The sequence below is a fragment of the Artemia franciscana genome, chromosome 17 (genome assembly GCF_032884065.1).
Source record: "Artemia franciscana chromosome 17, ASM3288406v1, whole genome shotgun sequence".
NCBI classification, from domain to species: domain Eukaryota; kingdom Metazoa; phylum Arthropoda; class Branchiopoda; order Anostraca; family Artemiidae; genus Artemia; species Artemia franciscana.
This window is the reverse complement of record NC_088879.1, coordinates 14,690,643-14,705,717: the sequence shown is the minus strand read 5'-3', so window position 1 is coordinate 14,705,717 and position 15,075 is coordinate 14,690,643. Positions and strand designations below refer to the sequence as shown.

At 36.1% G+C, this 15,075-nt stretch overlaps 1 protein-coding gene across 1 annotated transcript in view; it reads right to left on the bottom strand.

The window, feature by feature from the left end:
* Positions 1 to 15,075, bottom strand: part of LOC136037904 (activating signal cointegrator 1-like) — a 64,250-nt gene that overhangs the window by 20,529 nt on the left and 28,646 nt on the right. The window contains exons 4-5 of the mRNA XM_065720761.1: positions 13,463 to 13,545; positions 5,497 to 5,629 (exon numbers count right to left, since the gene is read on the bottom strand). Coding sequence (XP_065576833.1) covers positions 5,497 to 5,629; positions 13,463 to 13,545 — 216 coding nt within the window. The remainder of the gene's footprint in view (positions 1 to 5,496; positions 5,630 to 13,462; positions 13,546 to 15,075) is intronic.

Sequence of the window (15,075 nt, the reverse complement as noted above, 5' to 3'; positions counted from 1 at the left end):
AGTGCCTTGATTTTGATAACGAGAAGATGATTGTAGCTGATTTTAATTACACAAAAGATGCTGGTGAGATTGTTTTTTTCTGATTCACACATCCTATACTGTCAGAATTCTATATATTTAAGGATATTAATTGGACGGAATATAATGAAACGGTAAGGCTCTGTACCAAGCACGTGTAAACAAAAGAAACCGAATTGCGCATTCTCAAATTTTAACAACAGCAACACAGTTAACAGACTTACCAGCAACACAGATTCAATGAGTAGGGCTTTTCCCTACTCATATGAGTAGTTCCTTTTTTCCCGATCTGGCGCTTTCAGTCTAGCGACAATAAGTAACAAATCCGTGATATCTTGAGTGAATTTGTGGAGTCCATTTTGTGCTTGCCCCTATGAACTCGGAAAACTTACATAAGTAGAAACTATTTTCAATTCGATCCAAGTTCAGCAATTGACAACATTTCCAAATTTTAAAAGAAAACAGATGCAACTCCTCCTTGTATTCAGGTGTTGCAATGAGTTTCTATTAATTCTAATTTGTTTTTAGTGCCTTTTCCCCCTTTTCTTTTAATTTATTCCATCATGGATACAATGCCCTTTGTTGATATGATAGATAGGAATTGATTGACTTGAAATATATTTTTAATACCTTCCATTTAGTTAGATATATATCTTTCCAAATTTTCTGATTCAAGCTTTTTAGTTTTCATTCATAATTTGATTAATGTTCGAAAGTAAAACATGTGAAGCTCAGATGATCGTATATTTGAATTCAAACGTTAATACCAAACATCAATAAGTTTGTTTCCAAATTCAGTTAAATTATATACCCTTTAGCCCCCTCAGAGGCAACGCCAGTGGAAAATCGTCCCCCTGTAGTTCCGCCACTGGTTAGCAACAAAGCAACTCTTAACGACAAATAAAGGTTTCTAAGAGACCAAAGAGTGTGTATGGAGGACCAACAACTCCAGAAGTGGCAATATTACCTCAATAAGCCTGATACTTTCCCCATATGTAACAAAACCAAAAAGACTAAAAGTAAAAAGACCAAAACTAAAAAGTAAAAAGACCAAAACTAGAAAAAAGGATCAAAATTAAAAAGTAAAACGTAAAAAGACCAAAACTAAAAAGTAAAGTCAAGTTTGCCACTTGACTTTACTTTAACCTGGATTTATTTTCTTTATTTATTATTTACCTAACCTAACCTAACCTAGTTGTTGGGGGACGCTTCGCGCCCCCCCAAGCCCCCCCGCACGCGTAAGTCGTTACGCGCCATATTAGTTACGCGCCATTGTAGTTGTGTCCCTATGTCCCACCTGTGAATATATATATATATATATATATATGTTTTTAACTACGTAAAACTTGCGAATATACAACATTCTTTGCTGTCCCATTGTCTGTGCATATAAACAGATTGTCAGGTTTACCGACTCTTGAACATGCAACATATAATGGTCCATGGTAAAACAATCCGTATTCAGATCTATACCTCATGATTCTAATGATTGCCCTTGAGCTTTGTCGATGGTGATTATTAATCAACCATTCCCTGTGTCGCCGTCATCATTTACATATCCCCCTGTGCCCCCCGGCGTCCCCGTTGTAGTTGTGTCCCTGTGTCCCGGTCGTCATTAATATTCCCTGTGTCCCGGTCGTCATTTGTGTCCCGGTGTCCCAGTCTGTGATTTCTCTTTGAGTGTCCCGGGCGTCATTTATATTCCTTGTGTCCCGGTGTCCCGGTCGTCATTTGTGTCCCGATGTCCCGGTCTGTATATACATTCGTTTTTGAATTGGTCTTTTTTTTAGTTTTTAGTTTTTTACCTTTTTTTAGTTTTTTTTTAGTTATACCTCATGATTCTAATGATTGCCCTTGAGCTTTGTTGATGGTGATTGCTAATCGAACATTCCCTGTGTCCCCGTCGTCATTTATATATCCCCCTGTGCCCCCGGCGTCCCCGTTGTAGTTGTATCCCTGTGTCCCGGTCGTCATTTATATTCCCTGTGTCCCGTTCGTCATTTGTATCCCGGTGTCCCGGTCTGTATATACATTCGTTTTTGAAATGGTATATGATGAAATAAATTTTTGTATTTTTCCCCTTTTTTTCTTTTTAGTTTTTTTTTTATTTTTATTTTTTTTAGTTTTGTTTTTCTCCTTTATTTTTCATTTTTTTTCCTTTTTTTTCTTTTTTAGTTTTTTAGCTTTTATAGTTTATTTATTAGTTTTTAGTTTTTTTTCTTTTTAGTTTTTACCTTTTTTTTTAGTTTTTTTAGTTTTTTTTTTTTACTTATGTCCTGGTCGTCATTTATACTCCCTGTGTCCCGGTCGTCATTTGTGTCCTGGTGCTTTGTTGATGGTGATTGCTAATCGAACATTCCTTGTGTCGCGGTCGTCATTTATATTCCCTATGTGCCGGTGTCCCGGTCGTCATTTGTGTCCCGATGTCCCGGTCTGTAATTTCGTCAGTCGACACACAAACATGACGTCACTCAACAGACACACACACACACACAGACAACTCATTTTTATATATATAGATTAATACCAAATACGGTAACCTTTCAAGCTTGTCGCACTAAACATAATAAAAAGAAGTTATGACAATACTGACAACATAATAAATACATACAAATCAATGAAAAATAACAACTACAACAAACACTGACAAATAATACTATAAATGAATTAAAAATGATTTACTCTGAAAATGTATTACTGCTAGTTTTGTTTTGAATCGATTTATGTCATCTGTTAGAAATGTTTCAGGTGGAAGGTCATTCCATGGCTTCCACCCCCTGCTATAAAATGAATGTTGGAATATTTTCATTCTTGTAATTGTTTTTCGTAAGATTCACCTTTATTTGGTTTTGATTTATCTTTATTCTTAATAATTATATATTATTTGGTTTACTAGTTAAAAAGTCCTTCAGGTTTTTGGCACGACCGCAAACCCTCACAGGTTTTTCTCCAGCGCGAATGTGTTGTTTTTTTTTCATTTATTTATGATAGTACAAAAAAAATGCGTTTCGCCATTTGTGACTAAATCAGGTCCGCTTTCATTTCTTATTGTTTTTAACCGTATTTTAACAACAATTCGTGAGCGTTTTAAATCTGCTGATGACTTAAATGTTTATACTGCGACTAAGTCCTCCAACTACCGGGTAGTCTCGCTTGACGAGAATTTTCGATGACCTAAGAGCTAAATTAGGAAAGGTAAAACTGACAGAGAAACTAAGAATCCTCTCGAAGGTTTGAAAATGAAACTTCAAATTTTTTCTAGGCAGTCTATAAGACATTTAGGTACTCCCCCCTCCAATAATCGCTCTGAACTTAGGATTGAGTGTATGTGTGATGACAGCTGTCAAGTATGGCTCTGAAGCATGGACGCTCCGAAAAGCATATGAAAATTTGCAAGATGTTTTCTAGAGAAATTGCCTACGGATTGTTCTGGGTACCCGGCTGACGGACTGTATTTCAAATAGGAGGCTGTATGAAAAGTGAGTTTCAATTCCTGTTTTCTAGAGTTTCAATCCCGCTTTCACAACTACTCAACATATGATGATCCACTGAAAGAACTCAACTTGAATTGAGTTCTTTGCATTGAGCATTGAACTATGCATTGTAGCATTGAGTTGACATATCGATTTTGATTAAATTGTATGACCTCCCCAAATCATCGTGGTTTATTACCCAGTCTGGAGAGCCCCTCTACTGCGCAAAACAGTGGTGTTAGTCGGGCCCTTAGAAGGGGTATGGCTGATAGCCTGGCCCTTAGAGGGGGTATGGGGTACGATTTTAAGGTGACTAATACTAGGGTAGCGTTCCACTTAAGAGTTGACCTGACTAATTATCCCAGGCATGCCTACTGGGCATATATGAGAAGTATAAATAATATTATAGAGAGGTTTAGTATAAATATGATTACTTCATTGAACTCAACAAACAATGGTATAAGGTAAACACGGTACTGGGACTATTTGCCCCACAGAATAAACAGAACACAAAAATATAATTATAAGCTATAAGTAATTAAAGATAAAAGGACCAGAGGTCACTCGAGTGTAATTCGATACAAAAGTTGCTAGATACAATAAATTTTATCTTTTATACCTTAGGGTCAAACGCACTTCTGGGCCACAGCTGTGCATAAGCCAAGATGTGGTTATTTCTCAAATTCCTTGAATGCCCATCTCATCTTGGTTTTCCAAGACCTGTGACACTTTTATGATTAATTATCAAACTCTTATCTTAGTAAAAGTGGTATTTCTAAACTTCGTAATTAAATTTTACGTCATAATATTTTATTTAAAATTAAATCAATCTCTGACTTAATTGGTCAAGTTACTAAAACTGAAGGACCAGTCAATACACTCAAACAAATAAAAAAGAACTGTCAACAATTAATTATTTACCCAGCCTCTAGTATCGAGAGATATTGTAGGTCGTTTGTCCTGGCATTTTACTCGACATTTTTGAGATATAATACTGTTTGATTTAGTTTCATAATACTGTTTGATTTTGATTTGAGGTATTTGCCTGTGACTGTTATTGAATGTACCAATCATTTATATTTTTAACTATTATAACCTGTAAAAATGACCACTATTAAAATCATGAATGCAAATTGACTCTTAACATATGTAAATTTTATTTAAGACTCATTTTAATCTCTTGACCTTCATGCAGCACTTGCTGTTTGAAATTTTTTTTGCTGTTGTTTATTTGTTTTTCATGCTTTGTGTCTTCTTTTCTTAACGTTGACATGCTCATGTTAGCTTCAGCTACTGTAGTGAATAAATATATTCTATTCTCCTCTCCTAAACTAACCTCTTACTTACCACTATTGTGAAAGGGTTTCGTTTGAATGGCAGATAATTTACAGGAGTTCCAATGTCTTTGTTACACAACACCAATGGGGTCCTTTGGGTTCGTATTTGGCGAAGCAATTTCCTAAGACCTTAGATCCCTGGAATTACGTCACTCTGCTGTTCGTTTTTTCCTGAGTAAATTTACTAAGTTTTTGGATCTCACTGATCTCCGTCAAAATGCTAAATTTAATATTGTCTACCGAAAAAGATATTGAACGAAAGTCTTGGAAGACATCTTTAAAGTCTTCGACAATAAAGTCTTTGTAATTTTTGTCAGATGATATATGATCTTATAACATTGATTAATCAAAAATGGACACATTGCCACATGCTACTGCCAAACAACGGTCAGTCAGATTAACCTATCCATAATCAAAGCGTCTTTTTTATATATTTTCTGAAAGTTGTTTCATGAAAATAATCTACTTGACACTCGAGCTACTCGAATTGGTGCCTGTCAACAACAAAAATATCCCATTGAAGAAGACATTACATTTACGAATTTCGGGTTAACCGTTTATGCAAAGAATAGAAAAACAACAGGCATAAATCGCATTATGTAAGCTCATAACTTGCCCGACACCACGATGCACAGTATAGTAAAAGAGACATAAATAATATGGTTTACCTTTTAGCATCACAACATCTTTGGCTAGACCCTCTTGAGAAAATAGGTTTATCTGTTTAACTCTTTTCTTTGGTTGGTTAAAAGATACTGAAGATTTCTCGCTTATCCCAAGTGCCGATTTTTTTATGGTATACTGTGAAAAAAAAGCGTTTGATTAAACTCATGAACTGCAACACAAAGCTGTCATCAATTACATACTGAAATGCTAAATATGAGAAATTTGACTAGCAAAAAAAATTATCTATAAATATTTCTATATTTTAACTCATGTAACGCTCCATATTTTAAACACCAGGAGGGTTTTGAGCCCCCTAGATTTCCTTGCTCACCTTAGATCTCCAAAAACACCGTTTTGGGATGGAAGAGGTAGGAGTATTTCTAACGAAAAATGTCTTTTCTTTGGTATCTTGATTGAAAAATAGTAATAAAAAACAACATCCCCTCCCCCGAATGTTGAAAATGTATATTACCTCGACCCCTTATTATCGTTAATGGAAACTAAACTACCTATCCAATGTTTCCTTTTGTCACGAATGTCAGTCAATTTCATGCAATCAGGTACCCAAAATATAGGCACTTACGAGGCGGGGCAGAAAAGTAATGAGACTGGCGATACTGCAAGTGATCTGGTAACCCTGTGTTGTTGTCTTTGAGAGAGCAAATGCACCAGAGCCTTCCCATAGCTCAGTTCAAGTTTGTACCCTGCCCGTTAAGCACATCATTACTGAGACTCCAATTCGTGAAGTTGTGTTTTCATTGTGTGTCACGCAACATTGAAAACCGAATTAGAAGCAATATTGAGCTAATAAATTTTGTATTGAGCTTGGAGAATCAGCAATTGTAACGTTTGAAAAGTCAAAACTGGCCTACGAGGAGGACTCTTATCTCTATCTCAAATCTTCCATGACACAAACCATTTTTGGAAGGCAGAGAAGACGTTGAACATGAACAACGTTCAGAGATGCCTTCGACTTTGAAAATCGACGAAAACATAGAACGCGTGACAACTTTGTGAGATCAGACCGTCGTTTAAAATTATGAATGTTGAATGAGCAAATAAATTTGAACAAATTGACCGTTCATCAAATCTTGAATGAACATTTGCACATGCGGAAAATCTGTGTCAAAATGGTGCGGAAAAACTCCTCAATTGAGTAGAAAGACATGCAAAAAAAAACAATTGTCATGATCTTCTAAACAGAATCCCTATAGAGCAAGATTTCTTTAGCCGTGTAGTCATAGGTGATGAATCATAGATTTTTAAACGCGATCCTGAGATTAAGAGGCAAATTGCAGAGTGGCACACTCCAAACTTTCCCCGACCAAAGAAAGTTCGAATGATCAAATCGAAGATCAAATCAATGTGCATTTGTTTTTCGACAGAAAGGGAATGGTCAGGAAAGAATTTGGTAAAGCTGCCCTTGAAAGGATCAGAAGAAGGGTCATTCACATGAGACCAGATATTGCACACAAGTGGTTGCTCCATCACGAAAACGCCCATGTCACACTGCCCTCTCCATAACAGAATTTTTTACCTCAAAAAGCATTATTGTGCTTCCCCATCCCCCTTTTTCCCCTGATCTCAATCCCTGTGTCCCCCTTTTCCTAAGGTGAAAAATGTACTCAAATGCCGTCATTTTTGGAACTTTAGAAACCATACAAAAGGCTGTAACAGATGTACTTAAGACCATAAGGGTTGAAGACTACTAGCGCTGCTACGGAGAGTGGGAACAACTTCTCCATCGGTGTGTAGCTACCCAAGCAAGCTATTTTCAAGGGGATATAACATTGATGCTTGAATTGAATAAAATCTTTGCCAAGAACAAAAAATCAGTTTCATTACTTTTCTACCACACCTCGTATGTCATCGTACCCAAAACATGGCCGTAAGGTAAGATCAAAGACAACAGCACGTAATTTTATGTACTATACACAAAAATAAAGCTAAAACTAGTTATAATTCGTCCTTTAATATCTAGAATTTTTTTTTATGTTTATCTATCAATACAAGCTAATAATATTTTTAATTAAATTCAAAGTTTCTATGATATTGCAAGTTTTTTCACAAGAATTTCATTTTGATGTTCGAATTGCGTAGAATTCCACTTATTTATGAGCAATTACAATTAATTGCAATAAGCTTTGTTGAATGCGGGAAGGGGGAGGGGAGGGAAGTGCGGTAGGCCCAAACACAAGATAACAATTAGAAGACACAAATTTGCTGCACAAGCTACGGAACAGCCAATAGCTATCGTACTTATTCTCTGAAACGGTGATGGTAATCCTCAAAAGGGGATAACGTCAGAACATTTAAGCAATTAATTCCCAGCCTCTCTTTTGCCTCATAACACACTGGAATTAACTGAAACAGTGTATATTATAGTCAGTAATAAACAGAAAAAAACATACAAAGAAACAACACACAATAAACAGATTTCAATTTATTTTACTAAGCTTAACCTTGCAAACAGTGGCTTTAATTGGCTGGAGGGGGTATACCTTTCCCCCTAGATTAAACAAAAACCTTCTTGGGAGATTTTCATTGAAAATACTCTTTTTTTTGTGTTTTCACAGAAAAAAGTGATAAATTCCCCACCTCACCCCAGATTTTGAAAAATTCTTCCAAATCTCTAAATTTTCACTTAATTGATACCACTGCCTGCAAAAAGAATTTTACAAACTTTTATACCGTGGGTTTAATCCATTTACTCTATTAACTCCCACATCCAGAAATTTACATCTTTCGTAGTAAAATAGGATTTGAAGTTTATTGAGATCAAGAAATCTCCTATGATAGATGTTAATAATTTTCTAGTTGATATCAAAAACTCTGAAAACTACATGATTGCCGACTTATCCCCAGTTTACATATGTGAATATTAAGAGAACTACAATTTGTGAGGAATTGAACTCGCGTCGAATTAATCTAGATCTATATGCGATACATTAGCAGATTTAGATGATTAAGCCCATGCACCCTAGCACATATTGTTAGATGGCACCACTTTTAAATGCTATGGCATCATTGGAGGTCAGAACTTTAGTTTGCTTTAAATACCTAAAGTATTTAAATACCTATAACTGTAATTTTGTTTCATTTCAAGGTTCATGTGGCTAAGTAGATCCCACTGGCTAAGTAGAATCCAGTAGTCAGTGGCTAAGTAGTCAGTCATATAAAAAAAAAAACAAAGTTCCAATTTAGAAAATAGGATTTCAACACAAATATACTATTATTTATTCACAAACACAGTGTTTCAGTGCTACAAGGTCATTCCTCTTATAACTTTGATTATTTACCCTCGACATGGCAATCACAATATTTCCTTCAAAGATTAAAATGATTACTATACAGAAACTTAGCAGTATTCGATTGGTCGCAAAATAGAGCCCTCGGGTATACAGGATAACAATTTTTTTTAAATTCCTTATTATCAAACATGAGAGATATGTTTCAGAGCTTTTCATGTAAGAAAATGGTGATAATTTGAGAGTTATTCTTAGTTGTACCCCGGAGTAAATAGCCTTGAATAAAAGTAAACGATAAATAACCAATTACAACAATAAATAAATAACAACAAATAATAAAACAAAACTAATACAACAGAATTTCCACGGTGCTAACCTATATGTCAGGTTGTTTGTCTGTTTTTTGACCGACATAACGAATTTTTACTTTTATTTTAGTAAGATAAAAAAAAAATATAGTGACAGAAGTAAAATACCACATTCAAAGCCCCCGCCCCCTCCCCAACTCATTCCCCATGACAAATAGGGTCGACTTAGCAAAAGTGTGCATAAAGAACTTCACCATTTTAATGGAGACTTCTGACTAACTACTGCTACTACTACTACTAACAACTCACCGTTGACAGCTACGGTGACCTGAGGCCAACACAGCTACGTAAGCTCCTCCTCGATCCTAATCTTTTCAAAGGATCCCTCTTTACACCATACCAGAAAGTTCCCATTTCTCTTAAATCTAGCGGACGACCTACTTTCCGTTTAGTTCTAGACGGTTGACAGGAAAGGACAATCTTTGGCGATTTGTAATCCTTCATCACCAAAAGGTGCACCAGCCATCTTAACCTTTCTCTCGTTACAGCCTAGTAAGCGGGATTGAACCACACTGTTTGTACAGCCACAGTATGTCAGCAGGGTAACTAAAACAGATCTTTTGCAGTTTCTCTGGAACAAATCTAGCAAATCTTCCTCTGCTTTTCGGAGCGCCCATGCTTCAGAGCCATATTTGATCTCTGTCATCACTGTATCTTCTAATATCCTAATCTTGGTTCACAGACTTTTATTCCTATTCTTTCAGTTTTTTCAATGTGTAAAACATACTGAGCCTTGGCTATTCTACTTTTAACATCTTCACTGCTCCCACCTTCTTTACTAATAATACTACCAAGGTAAATGAAGCTGTCAACTTGGTCGATTTTTTTCGTTATCCAGCGTCACCTTTAAACCTTCACTAATTCCTAGCCTTATCGACTTCGTCTTCTTAACATTGATTTTAAAACCCATTATAGCATTATGATATCCCAAAACCTCTAAAAGTTCATTAATTTTGCTCATACTTTCATCTACGATGCTAAAATCATCAGCATAATCTAAGTCCAAGAAAGTTTTACTTCCACATTTGATTAAATGTTCTCCCATTGCCTTTCCTGTACTCCTTAAGACAAATTCCATCAAAATGCCCCATTCAACTGTGGATAGAACAAAGCCCTGCTTAACTCCTGATTTAATGCAAAACCAGCTAATAACCTCATTTCTTGCCTTAAACACAGCAGTGTTATTCACGTCCATATCACTAATTCCTTTAATGTATTTATCTGGTACAAGGAAGAGCTGAATCGAACGCTTGCTCACAATCTATAAAATGAGGACAAGAGGTCTATGATGACTCAGGCACTTCTCAAAGGTTAACCTAAGAATAAAATTTGGTCGGCACATCCTCTACCCTTCATAAACCGCACTGCTCTTCTCTTAAAAGTTTGTCTACAGCCTCTCTCAGTCTAAAAAGTATCATCATACAAAGTAAAATGCTACCTACAGAGATCAGATTAATGCCTCTATAATTGCCACACTCACTCTTATCGCCTTTTTTTATACAGGGATTTAATTGGGGATTTTCTAAATCGCTATGTATTTCCCCTTTTTCAAAGAGCATATTTACAATCTTCAGTAATTTATTTCTAATCTCATAGCCGTCATTTTTAAGAAACTCATTTACTATACAATCAGGACTTGGGGTCTTATTATTTTTTAGTCCTTTTAGTCGCTAGTCCTTCCTCGCAAAATAAGTCTTTCTTCACATCCAAGGTGTCACAACTTTTTTCATTTTCCTATATATCTTTCGCTGTAACTCCATCCCGGTTTAGCACATTGTCAAATGTCCTGCCAATCTCTCTTTAACTCTTTCCTTGTCACTGATTGTGCCCCCTTCCTAGCGTTAACTGGTATAAGTCTAGATTGACTACTGCCTCTCAATTTATTAACATGCCAGTACAATATTTTGCTATTATGCCGTCTAGCTGCTTCTTGCAGATCCTAATCAATTTTATCCATGGTCTCCATTTCACACCTCCTTAGTTCAAATTTTAATACTTTCCCCCCTTTCTTTACCCTCTTATTTTCATATGATAAATCACTCGGATAATTCTTGTATAAGCCCCTTCTCCTCTATATTAAGGATAAAACATTTTCAAGAGAATTCCTAACAACATTCCTAACTTTCTTCCCTAAGACATCATTAGTAGCTTTAACAACTATTTTCCTAAAATCCTTCCATCATTCTTCTACCTTATCAAATTATGAACTCTCCAGTTTAGTATGCAACTGTTCCTGGAAAGTTTCTCCTAGATTCTCATCCTGGAGTCTACCAACGAGATAACTTCTCGGAAGGTAGTTACCCTTTCGACATTTCAACTTTAAATTAACCCTAATTACTACTAGATGGTGATTTTTACTTTTAACTTAACATAAATAACAGCACTTCCATATACCCTAGTATCTTGTATTGATCCTGCTAGTCTTCGGTTTACTATAGCATAATCAATAAGGTTAGCTGTCTTAACATCATATGAATATCATGTTAACTTACGGGCAATTTAATGACAAAATACAGTATTGGTTATAACTGCATCATTATACCTACAAAATTGTAGCAGTCTGTAGCCATTACTGTTACCTTTTCCTACACCAAATTTACCTAGGCTAGCATACCATCTATCCCTATTTCTACCGAGCTGAGCGTTACAATTTACTAATACAAACACCATATTTCTACCTGTGACCCTTTCGATTTGTTCCAGCAACTGTAAATAAAATTCTTCTGAGTCACGCTATATCCGTCAGTCGGTACTTACTTACTTGTAATTGTGGCGGGAATCAGGCGTTTCCACCTCGCCCGGCATCGATGATCTTACAGGGGTATGTACTATTATGACGGATACGCTGCACTTCTTAGTCACAAAATGAGCGATAGGTGGTCTATTATTAACACCTTCCCAGCCTAGAAAGACATAGCAGATTCCTTATTCATCATGACCCCTACTCCCTGTCTACGTACCCCATCCTTCCTACCTGAGTAAATAAATTCTATGTCACCTAGTTTCATGTTTCCTATCCCTGGGATATGAGTTTCTAAAAGTCGAGCTCAAAGAGTCTGACTTTGTCATTCAAAATCTCAATACGATAATTATTTTTTAACGTCGTAACATTCCTAGTTATCATTTCATATTCTTTAATTATCGAAATTATTTTAGTCTCAGGAAAAGCAATGGTTCCGGAAACCAGTGCAGGACGGGGAACAATACATCTTTTTTAAGTCTACACCGAAGCGCTCAATCAGGCTTGGAGCCGGACTACAAAAAGTCCCTGGGACCTCAGTGTTAATGGAGGCTTTGTGCAATTGCAGGCCCATCTTGGTCACAACATTCTGTCTAGCACTTGGTTATGCTCTTCTATCAACAAGAGTCGAAATCCTGCATAGAAAATCTCATAACTATTGCCTCCAATTGATTGCATATACATTCCTACAAATAATATGGTACTACGGCAAGGCAATCCGTAGTAGATAAATTAACTAGGAACAGGTTTTTGAGCCCAAAAACGCCTACCGAAACAAAACAAGCCCAGGAGAATTATACATTAATCAGAATCCCCTGCAAATGCTGTGTCATTAACTAGGCTATAATTTCCTCGAGGGGCACCACTTCTCAAGTGGGAATAGAGTTGACCGCACGGTCCCCAGTCTTGCAATCACCCCGACTGGATCGACCTTGCAGAGGCCGTCGTCCATGATCTGGATCCGCAGTTATCCTCCTATAGAGGATCCTTCCGCTATAGTATTCTGCATCACCACGCAATCTAACCCATTACTTGGAACAGTTTTATAGCTCACGGGACGTGTGCTTACACCGGTGGGCATTGCTGAGTGTACATTTGAGCGGGCTTCTTCCTCCTCCACCTCTAATTACGGCTCCTGGGTGAGGGTACCCCAGTTTCTATTAAGGATACCCAGGGATAAAGCCTTCTCTTGGTCCGCATCTCCTATGGAGGTATCAAACATACCTGCAGGACGTTCCCTATCCGCCTCCTGGGGGACGCGCTGAGTGGCCTGGGGGAGGTCCCTACTGATACTATCTACTAAAGAAAAATACTAACTCCCGGCTCGTTCACTAGATATGTCTGAGAGAGTTAAAAAACCGGGTTCATAGAAAAGTCTTGAGTTTTAAATTTCTGCTTTGATATCACCTAAATATAAGTTGAATTTCTTTTGATTGGTCATATATATATGGCCGAAATATCCAGACTTCAACATCTGTTTTCACTCAAATAAATGGACTTTTGCCCATTTGAACGTTTATTTGTTATTCAAAGTCCTAGTCAAAAAGTTTTTTTGCTGTTTGTTTCCATTAGTAATTGCAAGATTAAAAAAAAAAGATCAATATAAACTTACTTCACTAGGCATAGAGCTGTCTAAGTGCAAACTTGAGTCTTTTTTTGGCAGCTCATTTGTCTGCCAACTTTTGGAAGACTTTCCTGAAAAATATGCAGCATTTTTATTGAAGTTAGGTATAATAAGTGCAGTAGTTTACATCAGAATGATTTATTTTGAAAATAACAACACAAAAACTAAAAAAGCATATATGCCAAAAGGCATAATCAAGCCCCTATCAAAGACTAACTATAATAATACAAGCTTGTAAAAAAAAAACTGGATAAAATGAAAAATTTAACATTGAGTAAAACAAAACAAGAAATGATCACCCCTGAAGAAAATAATATTAATAACAGAAACTAATTCGTAATACAAAGGTAAAATATTTTTGAACTGGATTTGAAGATATTCAAACTCAAACTTTCCATAAAACTAAGAGAAGAAAAGAAAAATAAAGGTTTAAAGTATAGAAGATGGGGAAATACTGCTTCAATTGGGATATCATGCGAGTATTTTTGACAGTTTTAAAGTCAGATTTTGCAAGTAGTTTGGAAAGATATTTGCATCCATAATACTACCAAAACATTTGACCTCAGAAGCTATTTTTATAAAATATCGGGTGAGTTTACAAGGTGTAAAGCCCTGGTTACTTGAAGCACCATATCAATCTTCTTTCAAATTTTTGTTGCAAACAGGTTTTAATTCCAGGTATATTTTGAAGTAATGGCATTGTGTACCAATTATTCTAAGTTACGGATTTTTTTTATTTCCTTAAATCAGCTTCATTAGTTTTGGGCCGTCAGAGGTAATTTTAGACGTATCCATAAGTTTGAAAAACGTAAAATTCATACCATCTCCCTTTGTTAAAACACAAGAAGTGAACAGCAAATTACTGAGTAACCAATTTATTCTTAATTAAACATTTAATCTAATTTTCAGAGTTATTCTTGATTTTAGTTATTATTGTTTTTAATCGTTACGGTATAACATCTGGATAACAATACCATCTGTCAGCTACAGGAAGGATCTTGGCTCAGAAATAATGCTCTAGCGCTGACTAAGTAAAGAGCAAAATGTCTCCAAAGTAAAAAAAAAATTTTTCAACCACTTCATATGTATTTATTCATCATCATCAGTATTTCAGAAGCATTAATTCAGTGAACAACTCTCTACGTACTTGTTGAGTTACCTATATGAAAAATCAGTTTCTGTTTATATTTAACTATTTACTTGAACTGGGTTGCTATATATTACAGTGTAATTGGACCTGACAAATTTCATTATAAATTGGGTCAACAATTCAAAGTTGACAAAGTCAAATTTTGCAAAGCATTTTTGGAAAGGGGGGGGGTCAATTGCCCCCCTCGCCAGTAAGTCTTCGTTTCTTGTTATTTATCCTCACTATAATATTTTCTGGGAAGAGTTTGTGAATAAATAAGAAATGGCCGAATAAACAGGGATCGCTGCGATTCTCACAACAAACGGATGCTAAGTTAAACCAGATCCATGAAGTCGTCAGTGGTGTTTCTGCGATAGAATAGGAATTAACGGCCCTCAAAGCTGTAACAAAGAGCCGCGATGAAGCAGTAAAATCGGAAATCGACCAACTTCGAAACCTATTATATGAAGAA